At 47.7% G+C, this 18,221-nt stretch overlaps 1 protein-coding gene across 13 annotated transcripts in view; it reads right to left on the bottom strand.

Moving 5' to 3' along the window:
- The window catches only part of TACC1 (transforming acidic coiled-coil containing protein 1), a 112,574-nt gene that overhangs the window by 25,558 nt on the left and 68,795 nt on the right, over positions 1-18,221 (bottom strand). For 5 of the 13 annotated variants that reach the window (XM_060291714.2, XM_060291712.2, XM_060291708.2 and 2 more), the window contains 2 exons: positions 3,274-4,366; positions 782-817 (listed from right to left, as the gene is read on the bottom strand). The exons of 3 other annotated variants lie outside the window; for them this stretch is intronic. In XM_060291714.2, the coding sequence (XP_060147697.1) occupies positions 782-817; positions 3,274-4,055 (818 nt within the window). In that variant the 5' untranslated portion in view covers positions 4,056-4,366. The remainder of the gene's footprint in view (positions 1-781; positions 818-3,273; positions 4,367-18,221) is intronic. 5 more of the 13 variants (XM_030833626.3, XM_060291713.2, XM_060291710.2 and 2 more) reach the window with 1 other exon arrangement.

Here is an 18,221-nt window from a genome sequence, read left to right as displayed (position 1 = left end):
CACAGAGGAGGACTGTGGGCAACAGAAAGGATGAAAATAAAAATGTCTGAGCAAACTGTTACCATTCCTCTTAAGTAGCGAGATGGAAAACGAACGTCACGGCCGGAACTGGGGAAGCTCAAACCGCCCGCTTTGTTTAAACTAGCACGTAATTTGTGATCTGAAGACTATCCAGATTCTGTTCTGTTGTAATGAACTTAGAATTTACAGCACCGCCACTCTGACCACACCCCACCCCCAACCAAAACTGCAAGTTCTTCTCGTTTTGCGGGGCAAAAACAAAGACCAGCATGGCTACCAGAAGAGGGACCACCACCTCGGTAGTGTCTGCTTGTCTTCCCTAACGCCTGAGTGTCACCCCTGCCACCAAACTCAGGTTGAGCTGACTCCGTAGAATGTATTCCCTGCTCCAAGGCGGCAGCCTCATCCTATCAAAAAAGTCAGTCGTTCCTGACATGAAACAGCAGAGCAGTTCCTCAAGCCACTGCGGGGATGAGAGTAGGGCCAAGCCAGCACGCAGCATCACAGCGCCGCACGAGGCGTGTGTCAAGCCGGGGACGCAAGCTCTCGCACCTGAGGTGGGAGGGCCCCATCTCCAAGCCTTTGGGTACAGACGGCAAGGCTAATAAGCTGGCTCAGGAAGTGGCAAATGAAATGCAAAAAAATCATCAGAAGATCCAACTCAGAAAGGGAAGCCAACATGCTATGGAGAGATGGTCCGGGGAGGGGAGGGGAGGAACTGCCAAGGGCCCCAGGGAGAGCCAGAAACAGGAGTACTTACAACAGAAAACAGAGAAATTTCACTTGTTCAGTAGTCCTGATGCACCAACAAAATTAGAGACGGGAAAGAGACAGACAGATGGAGAAAAAAATCATGTAAAGCCTGGAATATTTATCTCTAGTCTGGCAGACATAAAGGTTGCAAAGTTCTTTCTATGAGGTGAGACGTGAATTAAAAATGTCATACTCATGAATGTTATCACTGGTGAGTGAACGATTCTCAGTAGTAAGAGAGTGATAGAAACACTCGGAAATGTCACACGGTCAAATTTATGGATGAAAAGTAAACTTTCAAATATTTGTAAATGTAAAGAAACGGCGTTACTGCCGAGTATGTTTACTCTTAAATGTCTAGTCATCTAGATTAAAGGCAACCAATGCATGAATGAAAATATAATTGAAAATGTATCTGCTTATATCTCCGGTAGGTGTATATTACTGAGAAACTCCAAGCGATTTTCCATAATTTATCTTATTTGACCCACAAAAATCCCAATCATAGGATGATGTCTCTAGTTTACAGAAGAAGGATCTGAGATGCCAATTACATCATCTTTTAAGAAGTCACACAAGGGCTTCCCTGGTGGTGCAGTGGTTGAGAGTCCGCCTGCCGATGCAGGGGACACGGGTTCGTGCCCCGGTCTGGGAAGATCCCACATGCTGCGGAGCGGCTGGGCCCGTGGGCCATGGCCGCTGAGTCTGCGCGTCCGGAGCCTGTGCTCCGCAACGGGAGAGGCCACAACAGTGAGAGGCCCGCGTACCGGAAAAAAAAAAAAAAAAAAAACAGAACAGGAGGAAAATGCTAGCAGGTGAGGGTGGTAGGACTGGGAGAGGGTGCTTCTTGCTACTGAAAACAAGATGTAGGATAAACTTCCCTCCCTTTGGTCCCACTTTAGTCTCATGTAACATGAATGCACTGGCTACACACCTTCAACAGCAACTGAAAGGGAGGCTCCCAATGACCCCTTATCAACCCTGATAGGCAGGGCTGCCCATAATTAGGGGACCCCAGGTTAGGAAGAACCCAGGCAAAGACCTGGCCATCGTGTCCCCCGGGCATTGTCTAGACACAGGTAACTAACCTGAACCACAGAAAAGCACCTTGAGGTCACCTGATCAATAATATTTTTCAGCAACCATTTAACTGTGTGTCTATAATCAAAGAACAGATCAAGAACTATTGATGACATTTTATTCCCTTTAGACGTCCTGGGGAATATTCTGGGGATGCTGAAGAATCCATTCCTGCAGTGCTCAAGCTTCTTGGTCCTCGTACTTTCTGCTCTTTAACCCTTTTTCTCTGGTGTCAATCACCACACCATCTAGTATTTTTCTTTACATCACATTAACGCTGAAAAGCATTTCGCCAATACAACTGTGGTGACAATGAGAAACATGGTACTTCTTCTCAACCTCCCTTTTCATATTTCATCCACCGTGTCACTGGCCCTTTTTTTTAAAAAAAAAATACTTTATTTATTTAATTTGGCCACACCACACGTCTTGTGGGATCTCAGTTCCCTGACCAGGGATCAAACCTGGGCCACGGCAGTGAAAGTGTGAAAGCGCCAAGTCCTAACCACTGGACCGCCAGGGAATTCCCCACTGGCCCTTCTTTACATCTAATTCTTAGTAAAATGTCACAGGGTCATGAAGATACCAATAGATTGTCATTGACTCAAGTTTTGTGATAAGATCACCCTGTGACAAGTTTAACCTGAAATGTGACGTGGAATTATGGCCTGGGGGTGACCACTCCGAGAGAACTCCGAGGACCTTGCAAAAGTGGCTCCAGATTTCCCAGGAGGAGGGGGGTTGGTGGGGAGAGGGATCTCACACAACGAAGACTAACAGCCTAATTTAGTCAGATTTACTCAATTGTTTAAAATAGTCTTGATTCTTTTTGGAAACTCACCTCCTTTCTGAAAGAGCCAGAAGCTTTACCAGGAGACATAAGAATTCTAACTTTTAGTGGTAGGTTTGTTTCCAACAAAAATCACAGCTTTCTGTTCAAGTGAAAAGACTTCTGTAAGACCCCTTCCCACGTGTTACTGATACTACACAGTTTACCTGCAGCCCTGGAATTCTTGTTTCATCCACAGAGAAGCTGAAGAAGGTGGCTAGCACTGACACCTGAATTCTGTATATAAAACGATTCCCGACAGCTCAGATAGGATTTCTGAAAACCATCAAATCTCTACCTGCCTAGCCCATGACATTCTTTTTTTTTTTTTAATAGGAAAAAAGTACCCAAGGTGGGGGGAAAAAGAACTCAGCTGAATAAACTGAGGATTCAGAAGCAAAGCAGACATCTAAAAAGGAAACCTCAGGTATCTCTGATTCCACACCAGAGTTAGGCAAAACAGTGAAGACTGCAGTCCGAGGTTACGAGCTTTGCGTCTGCCCCGGGGCACCTTCACCCAAACCAAAAGCAGTGGCCGCCAAACCCACAAAGAGGACCCAGAACACAAGGCCCACGCCCGTCTCACTCACGTTATCAAACGCGACTTTGCCTTCTTGGGTGATTCTAAGATTTCACTAATATGACTACCGGCGGGAGAACCAAAGTCACTGCTCGTTAAAGTCATAGCGGGTTTAAAGGGATCCATGGATTCGTCAAAGTGATCTGGGTCAAAGCGGTAGGAGCCCTGAGCTGAGAGCAGGGGCGAGCGCTGCAGCGGGGAGTGGCCCCCAAAGGGCCCGAAGTCGGGGCTCTCCCCGGGACAGGGGCGGGGACCCGGCTCTGAGGACACCCCTGCCCCTGGGGCGCCTGCTGGCTCCCCGGTGCCGTCTTTCTGAACCTTGGGTGTCACCCTGCTGCCCGGTTTCCGGCCGGGTTTCCTCGGGAGGGCTTTCCTGGACTCCACAGTCTCCACGTCTTCCGTGAAGTCAAACTCCAGTTTCAGAGGGGAGCCCCTCACGGCCTCCGGCAGCTCAGCCCCTGAGTCGCGGGTGTCTCCGCCGGGGGCACACGGTGTCTCCCTCACGTTGGGGGGACACTTCTGGCTCCTGTCACCTCCTAGCAGGGCAGGGGTGGCGGCGTTCCCAGCCTCTCCGTCGGAACCGGACTGGCGGTCCACCCGTGGAAGATGCGCGCCCTCCGGGGCGGGGTGGGCTTCGGAGACCCCGCCGCCTGCCGCCTTCTTCCTCGGGGGGACGGGCCTGGGCTTCCGCAGCCTGCTTCTGCTGGCCCCGGGCTCCGGACACGGGCTTCCCGCCTCCGGGTCGGCTTCCGCCGAGGCCTCCAGCGTGGACCCCATGGCGCCCTCGGTCATTGCCTGGTCCTGGGCGGCGCCCGGAGCGCGGGGGCAGGGCCCGGCCTGGCCTAGGGCCGCGGCCACGCAGCCATGAGCCGCTGCTGGGCCAGGCGGCCCCCGGGGCGCCGTGGAATTCTTGGTTTCTACGGAAAATGGCCTCACGACAGAGATTTTGCTCACATCGTGTTCAGGTTCTTCTCTGAAACCCTTGACTGAGTAAGACTCAGTAGTGTGCTGAGCTGCCTCGTTTTCTGAGGGTCTAGAACCAGCCTCGGGCGACCATTTTTCAACCACTTCTGCTACCAGCTGTTCGTCCACTTCTTGTGAGTCTAAAACAAAACACAAAAGCCGTCTGTTAACAAATTACCTTTTCAGCATTGGTGACTATTCTCCACCAGCTGAAGCCGCACAAACGGCAAGCTCTGCCCTCTTTGCTTGTACGAAGCATCCCTAAGGTTCCGCAATGACGGCGGCGTGGCCTGACGGCGGACGGCTGGTACTACACTCTAAAGCGAGTCTTCCCAGCCCAAACGCTGTGTGTGTGCTATCCAAGTCACACAAATAACAATTATACCAAACAGAGCTATTCAGGAAATGGCTAAATAGATCGTGGGCCCTCTGCAAAGCATATTAATATGATGTTAAAATTCCGCAGGTTAAAACAACTGGTCTGGAAGAAACTTTGGATGCAGACAACTCAGGTAACAGGGATCTCACCTGGCATGGACACGGTTCTCAGGCACTGCCTGAGAGTTTCAGGGTCCGGATTTTATGCAGTAAGCGGGTTTTAATCTCTGGATGTGAAGTACTCCCTCTTCCCCAGAATAGAGTTTAAATAACTGAACTGGTTTAAAATTAAATGAAAAAGTCATCACGGCCTTCTCAGAATAACTTCTCCGTACACTTAAAAACGGAAAGAGCCAAATAAAAAAACTAATTAGAAAAAGCAGAGGTAGCAAAGTGGCTTTACGAACAAACAGCCCTTATTTTACTAAAACACAAATCATAAAACAATAAAGTTACTTCTTCTTTAGAAGTTTCGTCTCTAAGCTGGCCCGGAATCTTCTCAAATCATTTGTGAAAATGAAAGATTCTTTTTAATTGGGGTTTTATAAGGAGAAACTCTGCAATCAGGAAGGTGTAAATGAAGGTATTTCTTTAAAGCACAAACTAAGGTAGTGCTTTCCTGACATATATCTGAAACGATAATAGAGTAGCAGCAAAAACTGAGTAAGGTGGTTATTTTCATAGTATCTCATGATTTAAGGGAAACTCAGAGATGACCATCTAATCCTACTTCCTGACCGTAATCCTAATCCAGGATCAAAGAACTAAGCATCACTGGGAGAGTTTTTTTAAAGCACTCACACATCTTTTTACACGATTCCTTTATTGGCTGGAATTGAGCAGCGGTTTACAAACTATTCTGCACAGATGCTTCAGATATTCTAACCAATGTCCAATATGTCTTGCTCTTAAAGATATATTTAACTACTACTAATACTGTAATTTTTTTTTTTTTTTTTTTGGTATGCAGGCCTCTCACTGTTGTGGCCTCTCCCGTTGCGGAGCACAGGCTCCGGACGCGCAGGCTCAGCAGCCATGGCTCACGGGCCCAGCCGCTCCGCGGCATGTGGGATCCTCCCGGACCAGGGCACGAACCCGTGTCCCCTGCATCGGCAGGCGGACTCCCAACCACTGCACCACCAGGGAAGCCCTAATACTGTAATTTTTTAAAAAGCTCTCAACACATGATACCTGGGATTTAACATACTTCAAAAGGATATTTTTTTAAAAAGAGAAAGCAAATGTGGCAAAATCTTGATAACTGTTGAATCCAGGGATGGGTATATAGGAGTTTCCATTGTACTATTTTCTCTATCATATACTCTTGAAACCTTTCAAAATAAAAAAATTTAAAACAACTGCATTTCACACAGAATTTTAACGAGAACGTTTTAAAGTCTACTGACAGATTCACTTGTGTGTGTACAGACTCTCTATTCTCTCTCCATATATTTGAGCTGTGATGCAGGTGTTATTGACTGTTTCTCTGTGCTGATGGCGGGCGGGAAGGTAGACAAGCAACAGTGAAAGCACAGCATCAAAACCCCAGGGCTGCAAAAATCTACATGCAATAGGCTCAGTTAGAAGCCAGGCTGGGTCTGGGCACACCTGCTCACACCCTAGCATCAGCTGGTTGAATACAATCTAATCTTGATTATACCAAAGTACAGACAGTTACCGCTTATGAGCCACAGAGAGCGCTGAAGCAGGGCTGGATCGAAATCAGATTTACATTCTCAACAGCTCTCTCCAGTTGAAATGTGGAAGGAGGTCAAAATGGAACAAACAGAACCGCTAGCATGTTATTCTGGGGCTTCGACTAGGGTGGTGCTAATGGACAGGAAGAGAAGTGCACAGTAACTGAGAAAATGAGGTGAAATTTGATAAGGCTTGATGATAGGCTGGATGTAGGACTGAAGGAGAAGGAGGCATCAAAGATGACTCGTATGTTTTCAGCTCATGGAATGAGAGGACGGTTTTACTGTTCAACGAGATTCAGGGGTACCAGCCGAAGAGCTCGGGGCTGTCGGGCTGGGGCAGGGAGGTTGGCCCTGGACACCGAGAGCTGTCTGGAACTCTGAAGCAGAGATGCTGAGTAGGAAGTAAGTAGCGCAGACAGATCTGGGCTGCAACTAGTACTTGACCTAACTGAAGCCACGATGTACGTGAGACTGACTACCTTTGAAGTCACACTGGATACTACTTAACTGTAAGGTATCTCCCTCCTACATTGCATCTTTGAGCCTTAGCATATTTTATTCTAAAATTTTAAAGAGAGGTTGATTATCTTTCTTTCTAAAAAGAAGTTACCTAAAAAGGATTAATTTAAAATGAAAGTTGAAGTTTAACCATCTTTGTAAATTAAAAGAGTATTATTGGGCTTCCCTGGTGGCGCAGTGGTTGAGAGTCCGCCTGCCAATGCAGGGGACACGGGTTCGTGCCCCGGTCTGGGAAGATCCCACGTGCCGCGGAGCGGCTGGGCCCGTGAGCCATGGCCGCTGAGCCTGCGCGTCCGGAGCCTGTGCTCCGCAACGGGAGAGGCCACAACAGTGAGAGGCCCCGCGTACCGCAAAAAAAAAAAAAAAAGAAAAGCAGCAAAACAAAAGAAAAAGAAGTTCATAGTGGGGACAAACCTGGGCAAATGGGGGCAATGATTTAACCTGGGCAGTGGGCACACACAGGTTCTACCTCAGGACATCGGAAGCTGATGACAATCAAAGAAAAACTGTCTTTTGTTACATAATTGCTCTCCCAACCCCTCCTTGCCATTGACTTCTAAACATTTACTGCCAGTCTCCCACGTGGGAGCCCTGGGCACTGATACCCGAGTCCTCTGTGTTCTTCCCCCAGAGGCTTGTGATAAGTTAAGGGGAAAGGGTGAGGCGAGGACAGTGTGTCCAGCCCAGCGGCCCTTTCCCTCTTGGGACTTTTGTCTCCCTTTCCTGATTCCTTCACCAACAATCCCACACCTCCCAGAGACCGAGGGGAGACCTATGGAGTCGCCCTTCGCTTACTCTCTCCCTAGCTTTCAATTTCTGCCCTCATCGCCTCCATTAGAAAAGGGCAGGGCCTTCCCACCTTCCTCCACCTCCACCCATTCCTCTAGACCCTCCTCCTTCCCCATCTCTACTGGCTGCAGAGGAGCGAGGGATGGAAAAGGAGGCCGCCCGGCAACCTGGGGACACCTGCAGCTCTGCTGTACCCTAAAGCATGCCACCCAGCAAGTGGGAGGGGGAAGGAAAACGAGCACCCTTCACCTGAATTCGGCCCCCCAGCCTGAGCAGAAGACCCCTGCCCAGGCATTTCTTGGCCAGCTCTGGCCAGGTACCAGGTCAGTAAACCTGCCCAGTCCTACGCCCACTCCCTGCAGGCCCTACCCTGGTCTAGCATCTTCAGTCACCAGGAGAAAGCACTGACGGGTAGGAGTGTGGGGAGGGCTTCTCATTGACTTAAACCAGTTTGGGGGAATTCCCTGGCGGTCCAGTGGTTAGGGCTTGGCGCTTTCACTGCTGTGGCCTGGGTTCGATCCCTGGTCAGGGAAATAAGATCCCGCAAGCCGCGTGGCGTGGCCAAAAAAAACAAAAAACAAAAAAAATAAAAATAAACCAGTCTGGGGAGTTTGTGAAAATGTAAAACAAGGAAAAAACCAAACTCCTCACCTAACTGGAAAAGGTACCTCAGAGTAAGATTTTATTTGCATTTACACCTCCGTCAGCAAGTGTGCCAATACCAGGCGACCCCACATACCCAGGGCTGCCCTACAACAGACGCTAAAGGCAAGCATGGCACTACAGGTAACTTGAAGGAAGAAGTAAAACACCCAAAACGTCTGCAAGCTCTGGTTAAGAGCTCTAACCTCGGTCCCCGTCTGAGAGCGCTGTTATGTAACTAACCTCCCTCTAAGCCATCCTTCCACTTTGACACAAATCCTGCATTCCATCAGAACCTTCCTCCGGCGCGCTGACAGGCTCTCTCCCTGGATTGAGTCTATTGAGTTTGGATGATTCTGACAAGCACAGCACTGCCTGGCGGCTTGGTGAACACAGACAGAGAGGTGATCAGCAGATGAATTCAAAGCAAACACAGAGGAAATCCAAAAATAGACCAACATTTCCACTTCTGCCACATCTGTTGCTGTTAATGAAACTCTGCCTTTCAACGAGCAGCCTCTGCTAGATCTAAAACGTTGTGTGACGCACGCATGGGTGCTCTAACACAGATACCTTATATGCTTTTTTTAGACTATTCTCCTGTAAAAAGAGATTTTTCCCTCCTTCTTTATAATATTTGTAAAAGAAAAGGCACAGAACACCAAAATTCTAAAGACTGAGGTAACAGCTTGACCTTCTGCTTTATACTCTGGTATGTTGAAAATATACTGGGTTAAAATACAAGTGTATAAAAAACCTTAGCAGAAGGGAAATGCCATGAACACAAAATATTTCTGAAACTCAGAAATGTATTCAGCTCACATATACTGAGAACCTGCTCAGCTGGCTGTTTCCACATGGATAACCTCATTGGAGAGGAGATAAAACAGCAACCACTTGGAAACATTGTATATTAACACTGCAGATTTGGCATTTTTCTCAAATATGCTTGGCATTTCCCCCCCTCAGATTTTAACTTTTTGGCGAAACGTTGTCTGCAAGCTCCTTTTAGACCTGCCCATCACTTTCTCTCCTTCAGCTACAAGAGGCCTCTTTTATGGGTTTTAAAATACTGGACATGTGGGACTTCCCTGGTGGTCCAGTGGTCAAGACTCTGTGCTTCCACTGCAGGGGGTGCGGGTTCGATCCCTGGTCAGGGAACTAAGATCCTGCATGCCTTGCGGTGCAGCCAAACAACAAAAAAAACAAAACAACAAAAAACAAAAAACCACACAAATAAACACTGGACCTGTAAAGTGACAAAGCTGCCAATATTTGAACAGGCCTCCTGTATCTCTCTCTCACACACACACAAACCCCGGCCTCCTTCTAACCTCAAAATCTGAACAATATATCTCACAACCAAGTCTGAGATGCAAGGCCTGACTCTGAGGCTAAAACAAAAATCTCTGAACCAATACATGAAAATGAATGTCTTTGCAATAATTCAGGAAGAAGGGTTCTAAGGTAAAATTTCAGAGGGTCCATGAAGCCCCAGAAACTCAATGAAAAATTACATTAGAGCCTTCTCCAGGGGAGAAAATCCATGGCCTTCTCCAAAGTCTGGCCTTAGAAACCACCGGGCAGGGACTTCCCTGGTGGCTCAGTGGTTGAGAGTCCGCCTGCCAATGCAGGAGACACGGGTTCGAGCCCCGGTCCGGGAAGATCCCACGTTCCACAGAGCAACGGGGCCCACATGCCACAACTACTGAGCCCGCACTCAAGAGCCCGCGTGCCACAGCTACTGAAGCCCACACACCTGGAGCCCGTGCTCCACAACAAGAGGAGCCACCACAACGCCACCAAAAATAAATAAATAAATTTTTAAAATACATTTTTAAAAAATAGCTATTTAAAAAAAAAAAGAAAGGAAAAGAAACCACCGGGCGGAAGACTGTATTTTGGGATCACGTTTAGGGTCCTCAAAGGGCTCCTCTCATTACTTGATAGTTACAACTTCAATTCCCCTCAATCACCACACCGCGGTTTAAAAACTCTTACGCTACTGCGGGAAAAAAATCCTAACATCAAAAAACAAAGCTCACCACCTCCGAGAACATTCCAAGGGAATGCTGCAAGTGCTGTTTTAAGCAATTTTAAGTGTGGACTAAACGTCTGACAGGGAACACGCACCAAAACACAAATTTAAGTCGTCTGTTTAAACAGGATTCAGTCAAGGGCTCTGTACCCGTTGACACTGAGATGGGACTGAAGGGTGGTGGATGGCCAGGCCCTAAGGGGCCCCAAACGTCCAGTGAAAGCTGGTGGCGTGGTCCCGACGGGGCACTGGTGTGGAAGGGAGGGACGCTTGGACAGACCACCCCGTGGGAAATCAGACCTGGGAGGATGCTTTCCTTCTCTGGAGGGTGGCCTGGGCTCTGCTGGGCAGAGGGCAGCGTAAGGTGAAGAGGCAGCCAACACCTGGCCTGAGCCCGCAGACCCTTCTCCACGCTCTGCTCCACATGGAGCTCTGCTTAAAGGGGCCCCTGGCCTCTGGTAACGGCCAGATGCTGGAACGACCTTCCCTCGGAGGGAGCGTGTAACAAAACCCATGTAACCAAAGGAGAATTAAGGAAAATGTACACAGAGAACCTCACGTCTCCGGGGCTTCACGAATCAGAGGTGGTGGAGCCTCCACCAGACCATGAACCTCCTCCCTGTTTCCCACTTAAAACGACACCGTCCCTAGTGCCTGCCACTGAACAACTGAAGTCAGGAATGAATTCTACAGTTCATTCATAAAAAGCAAGCAATTTTTAAAAATGGCCAAGGGGCTTCCCTGCTGGCGCAGTGGTTAAGAATCCACCTGCCAACGCAGGGGACACGGGTTCGAGCCCTCGTCTGGGAAGATCCCACATGCTGCAGAGCAACTAAGTCCCTGCGCCACAACTACTGAGCCTGTGCTCTAGAGCCCGTGAGCCACAACTACTGAGCTCACATGCCACAACTACTGAAGCCCACGTGCCTAGAGCCCGTGCTCCACAACAAGAGAAGCCACTGCAATGAATAGTCCCCACTCACGGCAACTGGAGAAAGCCCGCGTACAGCAACGAACACCCAACGCAGCCAAAAATAAATTAATTAATTTGAAAAAGAAAATGGGGCTTCCCTGGTGGCGCAGTGGTTGAGAGTCCGCCTGCCGATGCAGGGGACACGGGTTCGTGCCCCGGTCCGGGAAGATTCCACGTGCCGCGGAGCGGCTGGGCCCGTGAGCCATGGCCACTGAGCCTGCACATCCGGAGCCTGTACTCCGCAACGGGAGCGGCCACAACAGTGAGAGGCCCGTGTACCGCAAAAAAAAGAAAAAAAAAGAAAAAAAGAAAATGGAGAAAACACATTTGAAACAGACTCGCTTTCACACAGTTAATAAACCGGATACCGTTTTTAACCCATCAGATTTGTAAAAATTAAAATACTGATGGTGCTCAGTTAACAGCGGCCAGGCAAGTGGGCTAGTCGGCCGTCTCACACGTGTGGGAAAGCGTATGGGGGATCCTTCAGGAAGTGCTCATCCCATGATTTCCTCGGCTAGGCGTTTATTTTAATTATGCTCACACAGAGGGCCAAGCACACATATGTACAAGGGTGAGGATGTTCCCACCCACTCTGGGGGCTATTATAGAGCACCAGAGGGGACTGACAGATCATTTAATGTGCGACATTGACACGGGAATACTATTGATATCTGGGTATCAAAAACCACGCAGACTTGTATGTGCCGAAATGGGAGGGTTTCCAAGACACGTCAGGTGGAAAGAGCAAGGGGAAGAAGGGTGCACAAGGTATGAGACCTTCTTCAGTTTAGACATATAAAGACAAAAACCTTACAGATGGAAGGGGAAATTACCGCTGACCGACTGCCTTGGGGGAAAGTGGAAAGAAGCTTTCTGTGCCGTTAGAATTTTCTAACAAAGAAAAGGGGAAAGGAGGGTGGTGGGCACACATACAGTGGAAGGATGGGCCCTCTTCATTCTCTTTAAACTTTTTTTCAAAAAGAATAAATACATAACCTGAATCAGGTTTTTAGACCTAATGTCCGGTTTGCAGGAAATGAGGGAATAGATAAATCCGAAAGATGGGACAAGCATACAGAAAATGGCCCTCTTGTCAAACAGAATGCGGTAGGAAAAAAAAGTGGTGTGGGAACGGAGGGAATCGATGAATACACTAAAACAGACCAAAAAGACTGTTCTACCAAATGCAGTACGTGATTTTGCTTGGATCCAATGTTAAAGACGTTCTGAGGAGAACTGGGGAAGCCTGATTAAACACGGCCTGGGTTAGATAACATTAATTAGGTTAATTTTATTAGTTATGATTATGGTCTTATGGTTAACAGGGAAAATGTCCTTATGTTTTAGAGATGCACACTTAAATATTTAGGGAACACGTCTCATAAATACTTCAAAAACAAGAAGCAAACATGCCAAAATGTTGATTGCTGTAACTGGGTGATATGCATATGCAGAGTCATTACACTCTTCTATTACTGTATGCCTAGACTTTTCATAAGAATAAAAAAACAATATCTAGAAAAAACTCTGGAATGATGTACATGAATTTTTTTAACACCTCATCCCTTGAATTGGGACTATGTCTGTTTTCTTTTGCTTTTTCTCTTACTTGCTTATCTAGATTTTCTACCTTCTGTCTACAATGAATATTATTTCGATGATTTTCCAAAGCTACGTACAACGATACCTATTTCTAGAGAGTTCAAAACAAGTTCCCTTTCTTCCCAGGCACCCTTGGCCTCCCGCCCCCAAGCACAATGCAGAGGAACAGAAGCCCCGATCCCCTTTGATCCCACCAAAGCCAGTACCTTGATGCACTTGACCACTTTCCAAACTTGGTTTCAGAAAATGACCTACAGACACAGCCTGTCACAGAAGGGTAAGAGGTAACAACACAATGCCGGTGCACGACGCAACCAGACGAAACGTTTCTCCAAGAAGCGAAGCAGAAAGCGTAAGCAAAGTCTGGCTGCATCAGCAAGTGTAAAATTGGCTAGCAAACGGCAGACGGTTTAAGACAGAAATGGAACAACACAGGCTGTAGGAAAAGAGCATGAGGTATGCTGGCTGTGCAGTGGTGGAGGATGCATGAGTGCCTGACAGAAAGATGGAAGGACAGATATTCCCGTGGTGGAAACGGATGCATCCAGTGCAGTGATTTGAAAATGCCCCTGAACCAAATCACTTAGGGAGCTCTGAACAAAGAGATCCTTGGGTGTTAGCCCAGAGCCCCCTCATTTAGCTGGTCCGGTGAGGGGCCCAGGCACTTTTAAAAAGATGATTCTAGGGCTTCCCTGGTGGCGCAGTGGTTGGGAGTCTGCCTGCCGATGCAGGGGACACGGGTTCGTGCCCCGGTCCGGGAAGATCCCACATGCCACGGAGCGGCTGGGCCTGTGAGCCATGGCCGCTGAGCCTGCGCGTCCGGAGCCTGTGCTCCGCAACGGGAGAGGCCACAACAGTGAGAGGCCCACGTACCGCAAAAAAAAAAAAAAAAAAAAAAAAGATGATTCTAACATGCAGAGTGGGACTGAGGGCAGTGCTGTCCAACGGAACTTTCTATCAGGATGAGAACATCCTATTATTTGAGCTGTGTGATAAGACAGCCACCAGTTCTTTGTGGCTACTGAGAACTTGCAATGTGACAGTGTGACGGAGGAACTGAACGTTCAATTTCATTCGATTTTGGTTAAACAGGCACGGGTGGCGACAGGCTACCTTACTGGACAAAGCAGGTTTCTAGGGGATGCCATGAAACACCTGAATCACACAACTCCACAGCCGTACACACTTAACCGTTTCCCCCTGGAGAGAAGTCTCAGTGTCGTCAAGCCTTCTGGTGTCCTGAGAACAGCAACTTCAAAAATGAAGCGAATGCAAACAGCAAACCTGGGACAGCTCGGAGATTGCGCGTGGGCACCTGCACTCACCTCTCCTGCTTCGTGTTTCTCCTTCACACTTAGCAGCACCCCTCCCCCACCTTCCAGCCTAAAAGATCCATTCACTGGTTAAACTAATGACAGAAGCACTGAAGTCACGCTACATGTCACGTAATTTTTGAGGGTTTTCAAATTTCTTTGTCATTATAATTATTGCTGGGTGAAGATTTTCGTGTACGTATCTTCATACTAGAAGATGTGACACAATAAAAATGGGCTTTGTCCAAGGTCCCTGGCACAGAGGTCCTAAAACCCCCAGAATTTTCCTGGGTGACACGAGTGTCCTGTTATTGATAACAAGCCCCTTTGATCACACCTGCGTTTAATGAGGTGTCTCAGGGTGCGGGTCCCAGATAGCGTCCAGATGGGGCTGGTCACCAGAAAGACCCAACTCGTGGTTAGAGGGTGGCAACGTTCAGGGGCTGGAGATCGGTCGGGTTATAAAAAATCTTGAACAGTGAGATTCACGGGGCTCCCAGGTTGGTGGACCCGCAGAGGTGCTGGAGGGGTGACAGGCCTGGACAAGACGTACCTGGTCCCCTCCATCTCTTCCATTCAGCCGTTCCTGAGTTGCATCCTTTACAATAAAGCAGTAAACGTAGTTTCCTGAGTTCTGTGAGTCATTGTAGTAGAGAAGCTGAGAGGGGTCGTAGGATCCCCCAAATCTGTAGCCAAGCTGGACAGAAGTGTGGGACCTGGGGTGCCCCTGACGCCTCAGGTGAGGGCAGCCTGGAGGGACTGAGCCCTTAAATCTCTGGAGTCTGACGCTAACTCTGGGTCGTTACTGCCAGACTAAGATTGAACTGTAGGACACTCAGGTGTTGTATCAACCACACACAGAACTGGTATTTGAAAAGACACCACATATTTGGTGTCAAAAAACCCCCCAAACCCTCTCAACGACAAGTGCTATTTACATTGTCACGTTTTCATGTATCCTAAAAAGCTACAGGTTGACCACGGATAGTAGATAAATACAGTCTTGTCTAATAGCAAGATAAAGGTTCTGCCTCCGTGTGATGGAAGAAGCAGCTAGATTCACAATTACCCAAGGCTGATGACCTTCACAAGGGAAACGGGGCAAATTCGCACAAAACCAGATGCTGCAAGATGTCCAGCAGGGGTACCCATGCCCGCATCCTCCAGAAAAAAAAACTGAGAAAAAGTTTCCCCATGGTACTGTTTAACTTCCTGGTTACTAGCTGTCTGACTCCAGTTCAATGATTAAAATAAAAACAACATACTGTGGTACCATGTTAAAAATTGTGTTTGAAGTAGTTAGTGACATTGAAAGATGTTGGCTATATATTATAGAGAAACCAATTTCTAGAAAACACTGGGACCCAGAGCCTTGACCTCACTTTCAGAATAACTTACCCAGAGACTGTTTATTGTGCAATGATTTTCGTGCAATAAACCTTAGACAAGCATTACATTTTCCCCCAGTGTTACAGATATATAAACAAATGACTAATATTAAGCCAATTCTCCCATCCCGAGGCCCAGAATCCTTCTTACTAAGCATAAAGATCTCTTCTTACCCAAACCTAATCCCCTCTTACCCATTTCTCCTCTGTCTCCATTTCAACACAGGACGGCGGCTCCAAGCCCACCAAGCCCCACCTCTCCTTCTCTTCCCAAGACACAAGGGTGGAATTTATTTTTTGTTAAGGGCTGTTTTTAAAGGGCCTCCCTCCTGAAAAATTCTTCGCAATTACACTACTGTTGTAACTGTGCTTGGTGCTCCAGATATATCACTTTAAGGTGTTCCTTAAGCCCATGTTACAGATGAAGGAACCATGGCCCAGAGAGGTTAGAACAGATGGAGCGAGGGAGCAGGAGGGAGGAGGGGGCGTGGAGCCTGGTCTGGGGCACAGGAAGGTCATGGCTCAACCATGCTACGCAGTCCCCCAGTTAATTCTAGAGCCACCTGCATTCACCTCATTTCTCTTTGCTCCTGGGATGACCCTGAGAAAACCCAAATGGGGTCACAAGCCCAGGAAGAGGGGTTCTGGGCTGGAGGTTCAATGTTATGGTAGGACACAATCAAGTATATCGCTCTACATTGCTACATCCATGGAAGGGTGGGCATCTGAGTCAGGTTGGAAGCAGGGGACAGTCCGTGTCTAGGAACAAACCACCCGTGCCATGCTTCTGAGAGCTGACAAGTGAGGTACAGAACCCACATGACCAAGCTGGGCTAGACGTCCAAACAGGTGGGACTAGGGAGTTCCCTGGCGGTCCAGTGGTTAGGACTCCGGTGCTCTCACTGTCGAGGGCCCAGGTTCGATCCCTGGTTCGGGAACTAAGCCATGTGGCGCAGCCAAAAGACAAAACAAACCGATGGGACTGTACCTCCCTCACTGCTCCATTCTGTCCTCATGTGGGGGGCGCCTGATCTCACAGTGAGCCACAAACGCGGAGGGCCCAGCGATGACCAAAGTTTTACAGATGTACTGCTGTGAGCCAAGCTGACTGCCAGCCACAGTACTAAGAAATCCTACGTGCAGACCCAAACCTGACGCTCCATGCCCGCACTCCCTAATCAGTTTAAACCCTCAGCTTCATCGGGACTTGAAGCCCGAAAGTCCAATCATAAAAAATTATGTCTAAGATAATCATCTAACCAACCAACCACAGGCCCTATGACCTGCAGCATACGCTGCGCTGGGCATGAAGGGGCTACAAAATCAGCACGTGGGGCTTATAATCCAGTGAAGGAGAGGAGAGCCACATTCCAAGACCCTACGGAGACACGCGAGGGTTGAATCGTGAGGAAGTTACTACCACCTTCTCACGTGACAGCCACCTCACGTGTTCTTACAGAGAAAACCACCACTGCTTGACCTCTGGTCTTCCTGCATCACCAACTTCTCTTCCCTTTCTAAATGGGTTACTTCCTCTTTGAATGTGCCTCCATATTTAGCAAGAGAACTTTCTAGAAGCACTAAAGTAATTCTTTATTTTTGAAAGCCAGGTAGGTTGTATTTTTTAAAAAATATTTATTTAGTTATTTGGCTGCACCGGGTCTTAGTTGCAGCATGCGGGATCTTTAGCTGCGGCATGTGGGATCTTAAGTCGGGGCAAGTAGGATTTAGTTCTCCGACCAGGGATCGAACCCAGGCCCCCTGCATTGGGAGTGCAGAGTCTTAACCACTGCACCACAAGGGAAGTCCCAGTTGTATTTTAAAAGGACCTTTATTGTTGACTTAGAAGCAAGCTGGGCAGCGACAAGGAGGGACCTATAGATTGTCATACTGAGTGAAGTCAGTCAGACAGAGAAAGACAAATATCATATGATATCGCTTATATGCGGAATCTAAAATAAAAATGGCACAAATGAACCTATTTACAAAACAGAAATAGAGTCACAGATGTAGAAAACAAACTTATGCTTACCAATGGGGTCAAAGGGGTGATATATTGGGAGATTGGGATCAACATATACATACTACTATGTACAAAACAGATACCTTAATAAGGACCTGCTGTATAGCACAGGGAAATCTACTCAATACTCTGTAATGACCTATATGGGAAAAGAATCTAAAAGAGAATGGATATATGTATATGTATAACTGATTCATTTTGCTGTACAGCAGAAACTAACACAACATTGTAAATCAACTATACTCCAATAAAAGTTAATTTAAAAAATTAATTAATTAAAAAAAAAAAAGCAAGTTGGGAGGAGGTAAGAAGAATGAATGTAGTGCATCTAAGGTATGGGCTACAGGAGAGGTGAAGACATCAGTGACTAGACCAGACTCAGCATTCTTCCTCACAGAGGAAAGGAAACAGCTGCTCTCGGGTCTAGGCAGGAGCCTGACGCTGATGTCCTAATGGGGCACTGATGCCCTCTGACCCTGAAAGTGTACGACCTATGTTCTGCTACCCCTCAAGAAACAGGTAGACAGGCCCCCAAACCACTTCCCCCTCCAACCCATCTTAGCTCATATTCCTTTGGTAACAAGGGACACAATCTCTCCCTTGAAATGCAACTCACAAAGGGGAAAT

The sequence above is a fragment of the Globicephala melas genome, chromosome 21 (genome assembly GCF_963455315.2).
Source record: "Globicephala melas chromosome 21, mGloMel1.2, whole genome shotgun sequence".
In the NCBI taxonomy this organism is placed as follows: domain Eukaryota; kingdom Metazoa; phylum Chordata; class Mammalia; order Artiodactyla; family Delphinidae; genus Globicephala; species Globicephala melas.
This window is presented reverse-complemented; position numbering and strand designations above follow the sequence as displayed.